Source organism: Macaca thibetana, chromosome 6 (genome assembly GCF_024542745.1).
Source record: "Macaca thibetana thibetana isolate TM-01 chromosome 6, ASM2454274v1, whole genome shotgun sequence".
In the NCBI taxonomy this organism is placed as follows: domain Eukaryota; kingdom Metazoa; phylum Chordata; class Mammalia; order Primates; family Cercopithecidae; genus Macaca; species Macaca thibetana.
Window position 1 is genome coordinate 112,940,982 of NC_065583.1, and position 17,503 is coordinate 112,958,484.

Consider the following 17,503-nt stretch of genomic DNA (forward strand, 5'->3'; position numbering starts at 1 on the left):
CTTATGTGTTCCAAGTGGATATCCTCAGTTGTATGATCTCACTTGACTCCAGTAACAATGACATGAGATAGGTACTATTAATATTCCCATTTTCCAGATGCACAGGAAGGTTATATTCTCTGGTCAAGGTCACAGATCCAGTAAGTAGTAAGGTCAAGACTCCAACCCAGGCAGCCAGGCACTGGAGCCCATGCTCTTAAACATTACTCTAAACTGCCTATAACAATTAAATTCTAAATCAAGTACTTACACAACTGATCACAGTTGAGGTTAGAGCCACAGCAAAGCATGATCTCTCTGGACAATGGGAAAGGGGTGAGCCAAGGTCTATCTGTTCCATCCACGAAATTCTCCAATAACAGGGTTCATATTCAAAAGCAGAGCTATCAAAGTTCAATTAAAACACAGAGGTGCTATGGGCACAACCAAATATAAGTCCATGATATTTCATCTGGTGTCATTTAAAAGAGCCCACCCAAGGAAATACCCTAGATTCGCATCTTCAACAGCTGCAGCTCATTTTCTTGGGCTCTTTAGGCATTCAGGCCATTCTGGGGACGATGAGAAAAGGGGGAGAAGGCAGGAAGAGATGCTTCCAGTCCTACCTATTTATATAATAATTGCTTTGGTTCCGATATGCACTATTCCAAGGAGGGTCATGTACCCTGGGTTGGGGTGAGGGTGGGTAAAGAGGGCAAGGAAGAGGCAGTGCATACGCTAAAGTACAAACAGGTATTGTCTAGGCAGAGAAGAGAGTTGTGTAGAGAAGAGTTTTCTTTCTGGAATAAGCAAGAGGTTGGGAAGAGGAGTCCGAGGTCGGAGGAATGAATGGCAGGTGGTTCACTACCCCCCATTATTCTGACAAACTCCAGAAGCCCTTAAAGATGAGAAACCTCAACCCTCCATCGTGTGAATCTGTCAAGGAGATGAATGTATCCAGAAAACAGGAACAACACTCAGAGTTTTTTTTTTTAAGTTTAATTAATGACTTTTAAATCACAGCTTTACAAAAAGGGGGTACAAAGTATCACTTGTTCAACATATTTATAAAGCTAAACTTCATCACTGTATTTAGGGACCAAAGGGGGAAAAAATGCCAACTTACACTTATACAGACAAACAAGGAAAGAAATACCCATACAAACCTAATGAAGCACCCTTATAAACAAAGCAGAAGGCATCTCTAATTAAAGAAAAACAAGTTGGTTACAGGCAATGAAGAGATACTTCCTACTTAAGAGTACTAGAAAAGGCATTAATTCTTGTGAAAAGAAAGACAAATGTATGCCCCTGTTTTCTTGGGGTTACATATTCATCCATGACATACTAGAACCCAATTATTACTCAGTAAATACAGAATTCTACTGTGAAAACAGTAATGTACCTTCAATTCATAGACTATCTAGAATATACACCATCCAGAGAAGAATTCAAGTTTTGTTGGTGGATCATCTTGGAAAGAAAGATACAGAGACAAATAAGTAAATGACAGACAGAAGGAACAGAAGTCTGGGATCTGAGGAAACAAACCTGAAGCAGCACTAGGGCTTGGAATGACAACCAGTCCTAGGTATGGGGTCAGAATTATCAAAACTTGAGCAAGGGCTTTATGCCTCTACATATTGTTTGTAAAAATGCTTGCCACTACTTAGCACTCATTGTTGAAGACTTTTTTTTTTAATGGAAGCTGATGTACCGTGAACTATAAAAGATTTAGTAGATCCCAAGTAGCTAAGTTGGACATTACCACACTGCTCCACATTACACTTAAAAACAAATTACCAGTGTCAGATCACAAAGATCTCACAATCCAGTAGGCCATGATGAATATGTAGCCACTGAATCTAACAAATGCACAGACTTACTTCCTTTTGGCTAAAGTACCAGAAAATACCATGCTTTCCACTTTGGAGAATTCCTAAATTGAAGACACTCGCTTAACTTAGGAAAGTGAAGGCTCACCATCCACCTTATATGGCACGACCATGAGTGGTGGTGGTGGTATTCTAGGGTGCAGATTAAGTCGGAACTCATTTCATCACTGATATCCATGAGCCTCTGAGTTTTCAGGTGGTTCCTCTGCCTTCTCAGCTATCCTAGAAATATCACATTAGGAAGAAACATTATTGTCCACTGCACTGTCTACCTTTACCTACCACTCCCCCTCCCCATCACACTGTATACAATTTCCACTTGGCCTTGAAGCTTGCCTAACCAAAACCTACTCAATGTTTAACACTCAGTTCAAGTTGCAAAGTTTTCCCAGACACCTGCAGGTCAAGTCATTCTTCTGCTTCTGTGAATTCTCATGGCCGAACTCTCCAGCATGTTGTTATCTTCTACCTTGATCTCGGATTTCCCAGAAGTCTTCTTCCAACTAGTTTATAGGCTCCTTAAAAGCAAGACCACGTGTCATGCAGCTTTTCATACTAGTCAGATAAGAGGGAATCCATTAATAGCCAATTAAATGATCAATAAGCATCCTGGGGAATACACTGATTCAGAATCCCAGAGTAGATTGAAGCTTCAGGTGCCAATGAACCAGGAATAAGTATAATTACCACTACTACTCATTATACTAACCACAAAACTATATCTAGAAAAAGCAAAGTAGGAAACATATTGAGGCATGTTTTCCCAGAGTCACAATAACCAGGAATTTCCTAAGAAGCCTCTGAAGTAAAAGGATAATTTTCCATTTTTTCCCAAGACAGGAAATGCTACATCCCAATACCTTTCCTCCAACAAACCGCTAATTATTATTATTATTATTTTTTGAGACGGAGTCTCGCTCTGTCGCCCAGGCTGGAGTGCAGTGGCGCGATCTCGCCTCACTGCAAGCTCCGCCTCCCGGATTCAAGCCATTCTCCTGCTTCAGCCTCCTGAGTAGCTGGGACTACAGGTGCCCGCCACCGCGCCCCGCTAATTTTGTGTGTGTGTGTGTGTGTGTGTGTGTATTTTTAGTAGAGACAGGGTTTCACCGTGGTCTCGATCTCCTGACCTTGTGATCCGCCCGCCTCGGCCTCCCAAAGTGCTGGGATTACAGGCGTGAGCCACGGCGCCTGGCACAGCTAATTATTATGGGTTTCTTGGTTTCTTTTGAGAATAAGACAGCAAACAGGTCAATGCTGGTATTTTGCCATGGGAGGAAATAGGATGCCAGAAAGGACAAGCTGTGCCACCTCAGCAGTCCACCAGAGGGGAACCTGTCCACACCAGTGAGCATTTCCATAACAGTGGCCGTCACTGCTTTGCCACATTATTTTAATCGTTTCTTCAAACATGGAAACCAGTAAAACCCTGAACAGCCTGACCGTTCAGCTAGTCTGGGCACCAGGAACCTCCAAAAATGACAGAAACAGAATTAACATCTCTTCAGTGCTCCTTTCATAAACAACTATTTTCTAAGTACTAAGTACAGACCAGGCACTGCCCTTGGTGCTACAGATACAGTAAGGAATAGGACAGCTAGGTGCAGGCATTTACCACCCTATGGATCATCTCTTTATGCTTGGTGGACAAGCTGACCTAAGTGGGTAAACAGGTAATAAATAATCTCCAACACATAGAAGTCTCTGTACATATATGTGTAGTACTGCTGTTCCAAATTTTTCTCCCCTCTGTGATGGTAAATAATTAAAAGAGGGCATGTGTTTCTATTCTTTAAAACCCACATAATGTATATGGGCACCGTTCGCCTCACTGGCTGTCAAATGGGCCTTTGATAACAAGAAGTCACACTTGACTGGTCTGTCCAGGCAAACCCACGCAGAGACCCACTTAGAGAGCTGCTCCAGCTGGTGCCCAATCCTTTCTAGGAAGGACAATACCTAAAGAAGGTAATGAACATTTTTTAACCTCTGCAAAATGAAAAGAAGAAAAAAACTAAGACATGTGGACATTTTAAGTGACTGCTCTGAGTGGAATTTCATTTTAGGAAAAACAAACTTCTCCCCCAAATATGTAGGTCTTCACTACATATTTCATAGACCAAATCGCAATGCCCTTCACATGCCTGCTCATTACCCATTGGGCACCCAGCCGTGTTTACAATAAGAACACACATTTACAGTATCTTTTCACAGAGACAGTAGTTGGATTACAGAGAGGATTTCAGACTTCATTGTAAGCTGATCTTTGATTTACGGACTCATGTTAAAACAGCTACTCGGTGGATGGGCCCAGGTGAGCCTATAATGAGATGGATCTTCATGGATTAGGCCTGTCCTATAATAATCTGCTCAGGGCTCCCCACCGCTATTTCAGCACTGAGTTATGAAAATTCATCCCTTCACTATAAACAGAACCTAGCTCAGAGGGTAATAACTATGAGATGTATTACTCCTGGAATACAAGCACTCCAGAGACTCTGATTATAATGTCCACAGCTGAAGGCACTATTTCACAATTGAGATTACTACTTTCCAGATGAAAAAAATTCTGAGCTGTGGAATAATGCCTTCAGCTACACACACTGTAATCACACTCAGCAGTTCCTGTATCCCAAGAGCAATACAGGTTACCAACAGTTGGTTTGGTAAGCTGATTTAGGGAATAAAAGAAAGATGTTACAGGAGGCAGCACAGATAACCCTAATTTCACATTCGCTTTATCTACTGGCTTTAGCACAAGAGTTCAACAGGTCCAATAACCATATAAATTTCACTAAAGCATAAATTTAAAAGAATAATTTTATAACCAAACCAACAAAGTTTTAAAGATAACAGTATTGACTGCTGACCAGGGTATAGTGAGATGCACTTTACCAATCTAAAAGTATAAATTTGTATGGCATTCCTAGAAAACAGCTTAGCAAGGACTATGGAGAATGTCAACAATGCTTATATTCTTTGCCCCAGTAATCCCACCCCAAGAATCTACCTGAAGAAATCATTAGAGGTGAATAAGGACTTATTTTACATCTACTCATCACCATTATTTGCAGTAGGAAAAACTTGGAAATAACCTAAAGGGAACAGATTAGTAAATTATGATAAATCCATATATTGGAATATTATGCAGCCTTTAAATTGAGTCATGACAGCAATAGAGAAATGTTAATTCATAGATGAATTCTACAACTTTGGTTAAGCAATTTATTCAAGGGCATTCAAATTGTTCCTACATCAACATTTAACAGATACTCTCTCAGAGTTAACTAATTGGACTTCGGATCAGGTTTTTGTTTTTGAGCTATAAGGCTAATGAAGTATTGATATAATATTAAACGACTGCAAATAAAGTCTGCACCCTAAATAAATGCTGACATTATGTCTCTACATTCTGAATGAATTAAAAAGGAAAAATACACTTTTGCATACATTTAGTAAATTTTCCCTGACTTCTTATAATGCATTTTTTTTTTTTGCAAATGGAAAAGATGAATATTCATCAAGGCTCTCTGAATATATTACAGTTTAAATAGTTTGGTTTTAATATTTATAGAACATCATGAAATATAATTTCTCCATTAAAATAAATGTATACGATGTCAAAAGACAGCCACTGAAGAAACAAAATTATGCCACTTAACCTAATATTTAAAAGTTAAAATATAGCATTTGAAAGCACCTTGTCCCTTCAAAAATGTTAAGGATTCTACAAAGATATTTTTCAGTTTGGTTGGCACATTTTGAGTAAAGATAAGAAAAAAAGAAACAAGCTACTCCCACATCATGCAAGTAAGGACAAAAAGGTTAAATTCCTACCTCAATTCAATTGATCTACGGGAAAAGTGCTTGTTTTCTTCCCTTCTGGATAATACCATCCCACCTAAAGCTACCTCACAACCTCCAAGAAACACTTTTTCTACCAACCCCAAGAACATCGATGACAGCATTTCTTGAGTAACAGGCACTATGCAAAGTACCGCACAAGAGTTAATTCATTTAATTGTCACAATAACCTTATGTGGTTATTACAACCATTAGTCCCACTTCACAAAGGAAGAAACTGAAGTCCACACAGTTAGCCCTAACTGAGGCTAATAAATGGTAGAAGCTGGAGTTGAGCTCAGGCAGCCCATGCTCTCAACCACTCTGCTTTTCCCTTTCATTCTCATTTTCTAACTAAATGATTACAGCTTAATTCCTGAATAAGGTTTCCATAACTAATTTCTCTCTGGCTTGAAGAAGAGCTTCTTGGAAAGGCTACATAATGTAAGCAAGAAACTGATCACAGATTAAAAACAAAACCATAAATATACAAGAGTCTGTTCTATAGCACTGAAAATGTACAGAAAAGAAACATATGTTTATGCATTCAACAAGTTCACTGAGCACCCTACTATGTGCCAGGCACTATTCTAGGCACTGAGGAGACAGCTGGGAAAACAGAATTATCTCTGCCTTCATGAAATTTACATTAGGGTAGTAAGAGATATATAATAAAATAAGCAAACGATATGGTATACTGGACAGTGATAAGCTATGGAGAAAAATGAATGAAGGAAATGAAATACGTGGCAAGCAATATAGGGAACAGTTTGAAACAGGATGGCCAAGGAAGACCTCAATGGGAACAATGTGAATGAAACCTTCACACAAAAAAGATGAGGCACAGGATTCCAACCAAACAGAAAACTGGAGAAAAATACCGGAAACTAATGTTCATGATGCTTCTGCCATCTATCTATTACTTCCAAGTACAAATGGAGTGAATATTTCTGGTGATGGCCACAGAAGCCATTTTAAACTTCCAGCATCAAGGCTTACAACCTTATTTTCCTACAAAGAAATAAGTTGCCACTGGTCCTGCTTTTGCCTCCTGAAATTTCCATCTTTCTTGCCAGAAAGCAGCATCTGTATAAATCCCCCAGCTTTTGACGACTATGACTTCTGTGATAAACTACCCATGTGTGTGGGGAGGGACAGAAAGATGGAGGAAGCAAATGGGAAAATGAGTTTTCCCCTCTTCAGATTAATGTATATGAAGTATACATCTGACACTTCATCAGAACTCCCGGCTGGTGTCCCAGCAGGCGGACACTGGCTGAGCATGTATTCTGCCAGCTACCAGGCTACTTAGGATGAATTGGCAACATGCCATTTATCTGAAATGCCCAATGTGTCTGGGAAAGGGAACACAACTACATTTAGCATTGCCAAGGAAAACTAGATACTTCAGGCTAGGAATTAATCTCTTCCTTGAGAAGGTAGTTAGCAATACCTTCAAGCTTGCCTATGGCATTTAAATCACTAAAGGTCATGCATTTACTAAAATTCATACCTACCAAACCTCAGGGCCTTCATTTATATCTTACTAACATATTAATACTTCTCACGTTGAGGGCCTATACTTTTCTGAAATGTATGTTGTTGCAACTGGGCATGGAACTGTTATATCGAGTGTAATGCTATCATCTGGACATAAGCCAATTTGGTTCCTTGTTTTTCCAGTCCCCACCATACTTGAACACACATATCACTTCAATTTAGTCAATGAATCAACAAAATATATAAACAAATGTGACTAGATGATTGCTTAAAAGCAGATTAATGAAATTTCCTTGAATGCAGACACTAATAATCTCTTCACGAATTTTGTCACCATATTTTTTTGAGCGGCTGATGTGACACTAAATGGGATTAGCCTGGAACATGGGCTTTAAGGCCAATCACAATTGTAAGATGCACACTGAATAGCAAAGCTATAGAGATTTTAGATGGATGATCTTATTAGGCCACCCATTACAGCATGAAGAATCACACCATCATGCTCACTTTGCAACTAAAAAAAAATGTCGCTTTTCCATAAATAATTATTTGTTCCTTCAACATTATTTATTGAACACCTTCTATGTGCAAGGCCTTGTGCTGAGAGCAGTGAAAAGTAAAAAGTAAAAATCAGACAAGAATTCTGCTCTCAAGGGGCTTGCAGTCTAGCAGAGAGATATTTGGCATAAACACAAAGAACAAAATTCTACAAGGTGTACATGCCCACCTCTTCAGCACAATTCTCTCTCAGATCTATTAGCTGTAATTGGCAGAGAACTTTTGATATAATCCAATCTAAATGAGGCAGAAACAAAACAGATCAACTTTAATGCCCCTTTAACTGTGTGGTTTGACAAGGGGTACCAAAAGCAGAAAAGGTCACTAACATGTACTCGAGTGACATGTCAACATAAGTGATAGGGCATCGAAATCTGGGCACATGGCAGCAGAGTAATAAGGAAATCAAGATGGTCGTCCATCTGGCAGCTCTTCTCTGGCTGCTGCTCTTAATACAGCAGAAGGTGAGGGGCAAGTAGTTTTCCATAGACTACAATTAGGAACTAATGAACTCTCTGAAGGGAAAGATAAGGGTTAAATTTTAAATCTTCACTATCTAGTAGTAAATGACTAATCACATTCTGGCTTCTGTGCCCAAGCTTACCTACAATATAATAACAACAACAGAAATGATAATATGGCTAACATTTGTGACTTGTTATATGCCAGGTACTATTATAAGGTTTTTCTACATGGTATTTCAGCATTTTCCCCAGTGTTATATTAAGCAAACACTATAAACACAAAAACCTGCAGGTAAACAAGCTAATAATTTAAGTGATTCCTTGATAACAATATCATCTGATAGATTTTGGGAGGTACTCTTCTCATGTTTTCTACTGATAGTTCTTATTGCATCCTCTTCCCAAATATCTTAGGTCACGTGACATGCATTTCATCAATGAATAAGTCAGTTTCTGTTTCTTGGTATGTGACCATTAGTATTAGTAAAAAGATATATTACTTAAGAATGGCTGGACATGGTGGCTAATGCCTGTAATCCCAGCACCTTGGGAAGCCATGGCAGGAGTATCACCTGAGATCAGAAGTTCATGACCAGCCTGGCCAACATGGCAAAACGCCGTCTCTACTAAAAATGCAAAAATTAGTCAGGCATGGTGGTACACTTCTGTAATCCCAGCTACTCGGGGGCTGAGGCAGGAGAACTGCCTGAATGTGAGCCAAGATTGCGCCACTGCACTCCAGCCTGGGCACCAAGAGAGAACTCCGTCTCAAAAAACAAACAAACAAACAAAAAGAAGATATATTACTTAAGACATATTATCACTGTCACATATTTGTGACAGTGTTGTTTGAATCACAATGATTGACTTGACAATAAACATACAGGATTACTATTTAGGTGTGAAGAATAAAGTTGCAGTGGCTAAGAAAGCACTTCTGTCAAAAAAAAATCATGAATTGTGAAGTATTTTCCTCTTTCCTTAAAAAGTAAATAATCAGAGTAAAATAAGCTTTTAATAAAATTCCCTAAGGAGAAAAAGTCCCTTTGGACTTAGGGGTAGGATGGAGGAAAATGCTCTCTACCATCACGTTAATTGTATCTTTTAAAAATAAGCCCCAGTCAGGCACAGTAGCACGCGCCTGTAGTCCCAGCTAATCAGGAGGCTGAGGCAGGAGGATCCCTTGGCCCAGGAGTTTGAGGTGGCAGTGAGCTATGATGGCGCCACTGTATTCCAGCCTGGGCAAAAAAGCAAGATTTGTCCCTAAAAATGAAAATAAAAATGAATTAAAAGTCCCAGTATTTTCATGAGAGAAAAAAGATGAATTTTGGTTTAGTCAATTTTGAAGTCATAAACTATCCTGAAAGAAATTTCTTTAAAAATAATTATTTCACACATTCAAAATTATTCTGAAAGAAGAATCAGGGAATTCTAGAGAAGAAAGGGACTTTATAGACTGTTTAGTGCCTCTTTTCACCTTACAGGTACAAATGAGGTGAGAGAATTTGAGAGACGGACTTGTCCAAGTTTATACAGCTATCTAATGGCAAAAGCAGGACTAGAGGCTAGACCTGAACAAAATCTCTATCCATTACTGCATTATTTCCAAATATCCAACATAATTTATTACCAATGCATAAAATTAGAAGACACAATATGTTGATTTATATATCATTTGCATCTTCATCAATAAAAAATGTTTAAAAATCTATTTCCATATCATACAACCCTACCAGCCATGCAAAAGTAACTTGTACAGACTTCTAAGTTGAATCAAAGGCCAAAACTAGGAAAGGGCCACCAGCACAAAAAAAAAAAAAAAATCTAATAAGCATGTTAAATATAAAGGTCTACACTGGGGAAAAAATAGAAATGTGTGAGTCCATGCTGCTAACAAATACACATGTATTTATGGAGAGTGCTGAAGTTGGAAAAATCACCATTTTCAAACACAGAAAAGAGTGATCCAGGCAAGAATCACCTATGGATTCTTGGGGAAATTTTGATGAAAAGCGTATCTGCATTGCTTAAAAGTACCTCCCTCATAGATTGGGAGAGAGAAAGTGGTAACTACAGAGAGAAATCAGGCAACACTTTGACTGGATGATCACAATTAACATCACAGAGAGGGGCAGATGGATGTGATGGGCCTCCAGAGCTCATTCCTTAAGAGGACATGACATCACCAGTGTCGTATTCTTGCCTGGAATGTAAAACCCTGAATCTCACCATGAGGAGAGAGCAAACAAATACGAGAAATATTCCCTTAAAAATAAGCCATTAAACAATTCTTCAAAAATGTCAAATGTCATAAAAGACAAAGGCTGTGTAAACATCCCAGATGTTTGGGGACTAAAGAGAGGGACAATTTCATGCAACACATGACCCTAGACTGGATCCTACACTGGAAGAAGGAAAATGCTATAAAGGACATTAATGAGCCAATTGATAAAACTGAAATACAGGTGACAGAGTAGATAACTGGATTGTATCAGTCATAAATTTACTCCAGTTGATAACCATGATAAGAAAGGTCTATGATATATAGATTATGCACTCTCAAATAGCTCAAAAATCATGTGTGTATGTACATATACACACATACATACACATACACACAAAGAGAAAGGAAATTAAGAAGCTAATTTGGCAAGGCGTTAATTAGTCAAATCTAGATAAAGGATAAACTGGTATTCTAAGAATTTTTCTTATTCTTGCAACTTTTCCATAAGTTTTATATTATTTCCAAATAAAAAGCTACAAAAAGGCCTAGAAATACTTTCATTTCTTTTGGGAGAAGGGTAGAGATGAGGCCAAAATTGAGAGAAATCCTCCAAACCGGGTACAGGCGTAGAAATTAGCACATTGAAAGCAAGGAATTTCACATTGCCAAATCTGTGCTTAACGTCACATGTGGGTACGTTTAAATATAGTTAAACTCAATTAACTTAAATTGTCCCCAGGGAGGTGGTGAGCTAGAGCAGCCTCCACCGGCGCCCGCGGACACTCACCAGGCTGGCGGTGAGCGAGGGCGCCGACTGGCCCAGAGCCTGGCTGCGCATGCGCACGAGGTTGGACGTCTCCGCAGAGGCCGGCCAGGCCTGTCCCGCCACCGGGTTTGGAAGGAGGTATCTCCCTGTTGGAGTTAAAGAGAAGAAAATGTAAGTGACAGGCAGACGGCAGTAGTCTTATTGCAATGGGGGTGAGGGTTGGGTGTCTATTCCTGGCCAACCTTGTTCTGTATTACTTCTGCCATACCCAGTAATAACATTTGTTAATAGCAACCTGGGAAAACGTGTTCTAATTCAGTCAGGAGATCCAGTGGCAGGGTCTGGCCCTAACCTCCAACATCATCTCCTGCATGAGTGTAGCCTCATCAAGGTAGGATGAGGTGTTTTTTTTTCCATCTGCCTATACCAAGGGAATGCGTTGAGAATATGTATAAGTACACAAAGCATTCTTAGCATCACAGAAGCAAGCGTGTGCATTTGTAAGTGTTTTTTGAAAAAATCTAATATGGAAAGTGATCTAGGACTCAATTATAAAATAATCTACAAAGTGGAGATCATGACCAACAAAAGGAAGCAGAATTCTTTCAAGATGAAATGGGGCTGGTGCCTCTCCCCCAGCCCTTTTTCTCTGAAGTGCAGGTGGCCATCCAACCTTGTCTGTGGGATACATAATCATATCTATTTGCATAAATCAGGACATCAATGTCAGTCTAGGTACACTGAGCAATTTCCATCAACCTTGAACTCTAATATATACATATATGTTTTTAAAAGTCAAACAGCTGAACCAATTCACACTGTGTTACTTCCTTGGTGCATGGACTTGACTAATATTAACACACAAGAAATGGTTTTTGACTTCAGGAAAGTTAGGATGGACATGAATATTCACATAGCAATAAAGGTCAGTAAAAGTCGAGACTGCGTTCAATTTTCATCTGTTTTGCCCCAATATTAGCATAATTACTGGCCATAATAGCTGCTCAATAAATATTTACTAAACGATGAAAGGGCTTGTAGACATTTTCTTCCATAAAAACAGACAATGACAAGATGGCAGACCACACAGAGAATCTCATTTGAGGGCCATGTGTTGGGGACTCCAGCCTCATTCCTCTCCAGAATCATGAGGGATTACAGCATGCATAGCTGGTGGCCCTGTAGCACAGGTAACATCTGTTCCTCATTCTTCCCTCAGGCATGCATCCCACAAGCATATTGCACTGGTTAATAACGATCGTAGTATATTAACTAGTTTACCATTACTGTACATGCTAACTACCAGCACTGTCAAAGCACAGGAGCTAGGGGCATCTCCCATCAATTGTCCATGTGAAGAAGTCCATTGCTTTATTTAAGCCAAGTGCTTTCAAAAATTTGTATTTTAGTTGCAGAGGAAAAAATGGCTTCTTTTGCCAAAATTGCTTTTCCACTCTTTTATTATAGAGTGAAAGCACAGACTCTGGAGATAAATTAGATCTTCTTTTGAAATCCTGCTCTGTAGCCGAATGACACTGGGAAACTTAGTCTCTCTTGGACTTGGTTTTTTCCATCTCTAAAATGGGGGCGATAGAATTGACTATGTAGTTATTGAGGGCATTAGAGAAATTTGTAAGTACAGTTTGTAAGTACAGTACTCAGTAAATGTTAACTATTTAGCCATAACAGCAGTAAAAATGAAACGTATCCTCTTTATTTGGGATGAGCTTTTCATTCACAAGAAGAAAATGCAAATATATACAAAGGAACAAAAATTACCTATCATCACACCAAAGAAAACCACGATCAACAATTTAGTGATTTTTCCTCTAGACTTTCTTTCTACAACCTATATATTCTTACAAAAACAAAATGTGATACTGATTTTTGTCACCTGCTTCCTGCCAACTCCACATAATAGATTGACCTTTTCCAAGCAAATAAATGCAGCAAATGTCAATTAATTTAAACACTATCATTGAAGATTCCGTGATAGTGAACCTCTGTGGTTCTGATCACCATCTCGAAAACATTCAGACATATTTTTGGACAAGGTATGCTGCATTTGATGTCTAGAATTTTAATTTTTTCCTTGCCTTATTTCAAAATGTGAACTAAAAGCTGAACTAAGAATGGCTTTGAGAAACAGGTCCCCTGTAGGCCCAAAAGCAGGTAATTAATGAGGAAGAGCAGGAAAACTATAGATTGCATTTAGGAATGTTGCATTAATATTACAGGGATAAATGGTTTCTTTAATACAGAAATCACTCAGTATTTGAAGGGCTCACTTGTTAAAAATATATAAACCTCTAATAATCTGAATCCATTTTTTTCTCCCTCCTATGTCATTTTCTATATTTTATTTGTATTTATTTATTTGTAGTTTATTTGCATTTCTTTGTTCATGTTTTGGAAAGGGAATGATAAGAGGTACAGAAGCTATATGATGCCAAGGTTTACATGATGGAGAGAACCCACTATAGCCTCACTGTTGTTCTGCCTCCATATGCTTCATGTTAAAGAAAACTGAGGGTAGATTTAAAAAAAAAAAAAAAAAACTTGGGAGAATTTAATGTAAAATAGAAAAAATTAAAGGCAAAGTATTTTTATTCAGTGAAGAATTCAACAAATCTTTTTTTCCTTTAGTAGAAAATAATTATTAGGCTGGGTGCAGTGGCTCATGCCTGTAATACCAACACTTTGGAAGGCTGAGGTGAGCAGTTCCCTTGAGCCTAAGGGTTCAAGACCAACCTGGGCAACATAGTGAGGCCCCATCTCTACAAAAAATTAAACAGTTAGCCAGGTGTGGTAGCCAAATCTGTGGTCCCAGCTATTCAGGAAGCTGAGATGGGAGGACAGCTTGAGCCTAGGAGGTGGAGGTTGCAGTGAGCCAAGATCACACCACTGCACTCCAGCCTGGGTGACAGAGTGAGACCCCATCTCAACAAATAAAATAATAATAATAACAATACAAGACAAGAAATAATTATTAGACTGTCTCTATATAATTCCCCTGATGTGAGGAAATAAGTTTATTCTTTTCTGTATCCCCAGTACCTGTTATAGGGCCTGGCACTTAGTAAATGTTCAATAAATGTTTGTTGACTGAAAGGCAGGGAAACCATACTATTAGAACAATAATTAGTGAAGTCTCAACAGGAAGAAAACCACTGAACAGATAATTTTCTTAAATTTCCTTTACAAGTATAACATAATAGCTAAAATACATTGAGGCCTTATTATATACCAGGCACTGCCACATCCTAACAATCATATGGGATAGGTACTATTATCTCCAGTTTAAACCCAGAGAGGTACATAACTAGGCAAGGGGATACAGCTACACAAATGGGCAAAAATCAGGATTCTGACTCCAAAGCCCAATCTACTCCAGGAAAATATTCATCACATATGCTTCGGTGAAGAACAAGTTATAAATTAAAATAGAATGATTCTATATTTATACAAAAATAACATATATTAAGAGAGAAAAGCACCTGGAAAGATGGGAGCAGAGTGATTCAAACCACAGGCTTGGAATCAGGCACAAATGGGTCTGCAACCTAGGGTTTTTTGTTTTGTTTTGTTTTTTGAGACAGGGTCTATTTCACTCAGGCTGGAGTACAATGGTGCAGTCTCGGCTCACTGCAACCTCCACCTCCCAGGTTCAAGCAGTTCTCCTGCCTCAGCCTCCCGAGTAGATAGGATTACAGGCACGCACCACCATGCCCAGATAATTTTTGTTTCTAGCAGAGACAGGGTTTTACCATGTTGTACAATGGCACAATCTTGGCTCACTGCAACCTCCGCCTCCTGGCCTCAAGCAATCCGCCCGCCTCAGCCTCCCAAAGTGCTGGGATTACAGGCATGAGCCACCTTGCATAGTCTGCAACCCAGTTTTTACAGTCACATGCAGTTGAGCAACTTATTTAATTCCAAGCCCCCAATATTCCCATCTCTAAAAGGGGGATAATAACTTACAAAATGGTAGATAAGATTAAAGGAGATAATACACTTAGTCACTCGACCTAGGACATGGAAAAGCAGTCAATATACTATCACACTTCATATTATCATAAGACCTGCATCCTCCACCACCACCATAGCAACAGAATAAAACACGGTAACTGGGTACTTAGGCCAGGTCACACACACACAAAAGAATCATATTGAAAGATATTGAAACAAATAATATTTCTTCTTGTAAGTGATAAACAGCAAATTCAGAATTGTAGCCATCTGTGGCAGAGAAAATGAGGGGTGGGTGCAGGGAGGAGTATTTTGGATCTGTAATATTTTATTGTTTTAAAAATTACCAGCAGGGAATAATAGGGTTTGCTACTTCAACTTAAAAGTGTAAATGAGGAATTAAGTTTTTGACTTGTGGTTTTAATAAATTTAATATGAAATTTTTTAATGTATCTGGAGAATGTAGCAAATACTAAGCTTTGATAAAGCTGGCTGATAGGTATACAGAGTTGTATAGAATTATTCTCTATTAATTTCTGTACATATTTTATAATATTACTTTTAATAATTCATAGCAAAAAAAAATGCATTTTGTATTCTTGCATGGCAAACTAGCTAGGAGCATCTTCCCTCAACTCCTCAAGATGGTAGTTCCTATGGCCCAGGTCAGGGACCCCAGAGGTCTGGGTGATCGTGGAGGACTCCTAGGTCCTAGGTTGAAAAGCAAGGAGCCAGGGGAGAGATTTGATGGGGAATGGTAGCAGAGAGGTACCATGAGGAATCTCAACATCAAAGTCACAGCAACAGGGACTGGGAAAGGCTCTCTCTCTCTGCCAGTGAGAGGGCGAAACAAAAGCAGGCATAACTCCCAGGTAAGGCCTCAGTACAGGAAATTCATAAGCTAGGACCCTGGCTCAATGAGACTAAGCATGGTTCAATGAGAAGCTGGACTCTGAACAGAATCCAGAACCAGCACCCAGTGCTGGGGAACACTAAGAAAGGAACACCTGAGCCATGCCCTTTCTCTCCGCACACTCTGAGCCATGCTTTGAATACTGCAGTTTTGTTACATCTCACAGGATACTGTAAAGCAAGCAGAGACCACTGAGAACAAGCATGTATACCATCTCGTCCTTCTCTGAAATCACTCAATTTAACATTATGTACATTTATGGCTATCTCGTTTAAGTCCAATCTTGGTAACAAGACCAAAGGTGTGCCTTCAATTCCTTTGTTACCTCAACAGCCTAACCCAAAAGACAAGATTTTGACATCCAATAACTGATCTGTCCTTAGCCCATATTTTTATATAACACCTTCTTCAAATCCAACAGGACAGAAAGATTTTTGCCAGTAATGGTAAAAAAATTAATTGCTCTAGTCATGGTTGACTTTAATGTCAGACTGCTGAGTTCCTGTTCTAAATTCCCATCACTTATAACATGAATTTCTCTAAACCTCAGGTTCCTGCGTAGAACAGAGCCAAACTTTAGGGCTGTTGTAAAATCTAAAAATAGAAAATGTAGAATGAACACTCAATAAATATAAGCTTAAAAAATAAGAAACACCAAGAGCTACCCAACACACATTAAATTATAAAGTGAGCAGAAATAAAATTTTGTTAAACCACTGGAAAAGATTAGGAAGCACTTATATACATATAGAATGAAATGCTTATAATGCAATGATGGGTAAGATTTTAGATGTCGTTATTTGCATAGGTCTTGTCCTGAGGAATCATATGAATGTTATAAATTGGACGGTCTGTTAATACAACACATGGGATATTTTATTCCTGCCTAGACCCCCATTAGTGTTAATAGAGAAAAGAGGACAACAGATGGATTTAAGACAGTCATTAGAAGGCACTAACATGATACCATAGTTGATAGTGATTACATCGAACTTTACATAAATTCACTTTTTGATGACTATCAAGAGCCTCTAAAAAGTGTGTTGCTGTCGTATTCATGCATCATTTGCTGCCTACAATTTAAGAAAATTAGCATCTGTCAATGGCATTATTCAGCTGCACAGGGTGGAAATTAATGGATAATACCATTTCTAATTTGTCGTAAGAGAGGTGAGCTTGCCTAGCAATCTGGTTGCTCTATTTTAATACCAAATTGAACTTGTTGTTACAACTGGAGCTGGATTAGCTCTGTGTTCTTTGGGAAAATGTTTCTAAAATTCTACTATGCTTATTGAAACATGTATCAAATGTTTTCTACTGGCATGACTAGAAATTTAGAGGCAATAAATAAAAGTCTGTATTAAAGCTGGATTCAGTTGGACAGATTGATACAAG

The 17,503-nt window shown here is 38.7% G+C and overlaps 1 protein-coding gene across 7 annotated transcripts in view; it reads right to left on the reverse strand.

The window, feature by feature from the left end:
- MAST4 (microtubule associated serine/threonine kinase family member 4) overlaps positions 1-17,503 on the reverse strand; it is a 575,926-nt gene that overhangs the window by 376,459 nt on the left and 181,964 nt on the right. For all 7 annotated transcript variants that reach the window (XM_050794438.1, XM_050794437.1, XM_050794435.1 and 4 more), the window contains exon 3: positions 11,248-11,372. In XM_050794438.1, coding sequence (XP_050650395.1) covers positions 11,248-11,372 — 125 coding nt within the window. The remainder of the gene's footprint in view (positions 1-11,247; positions 11,373-17,503) is intronic.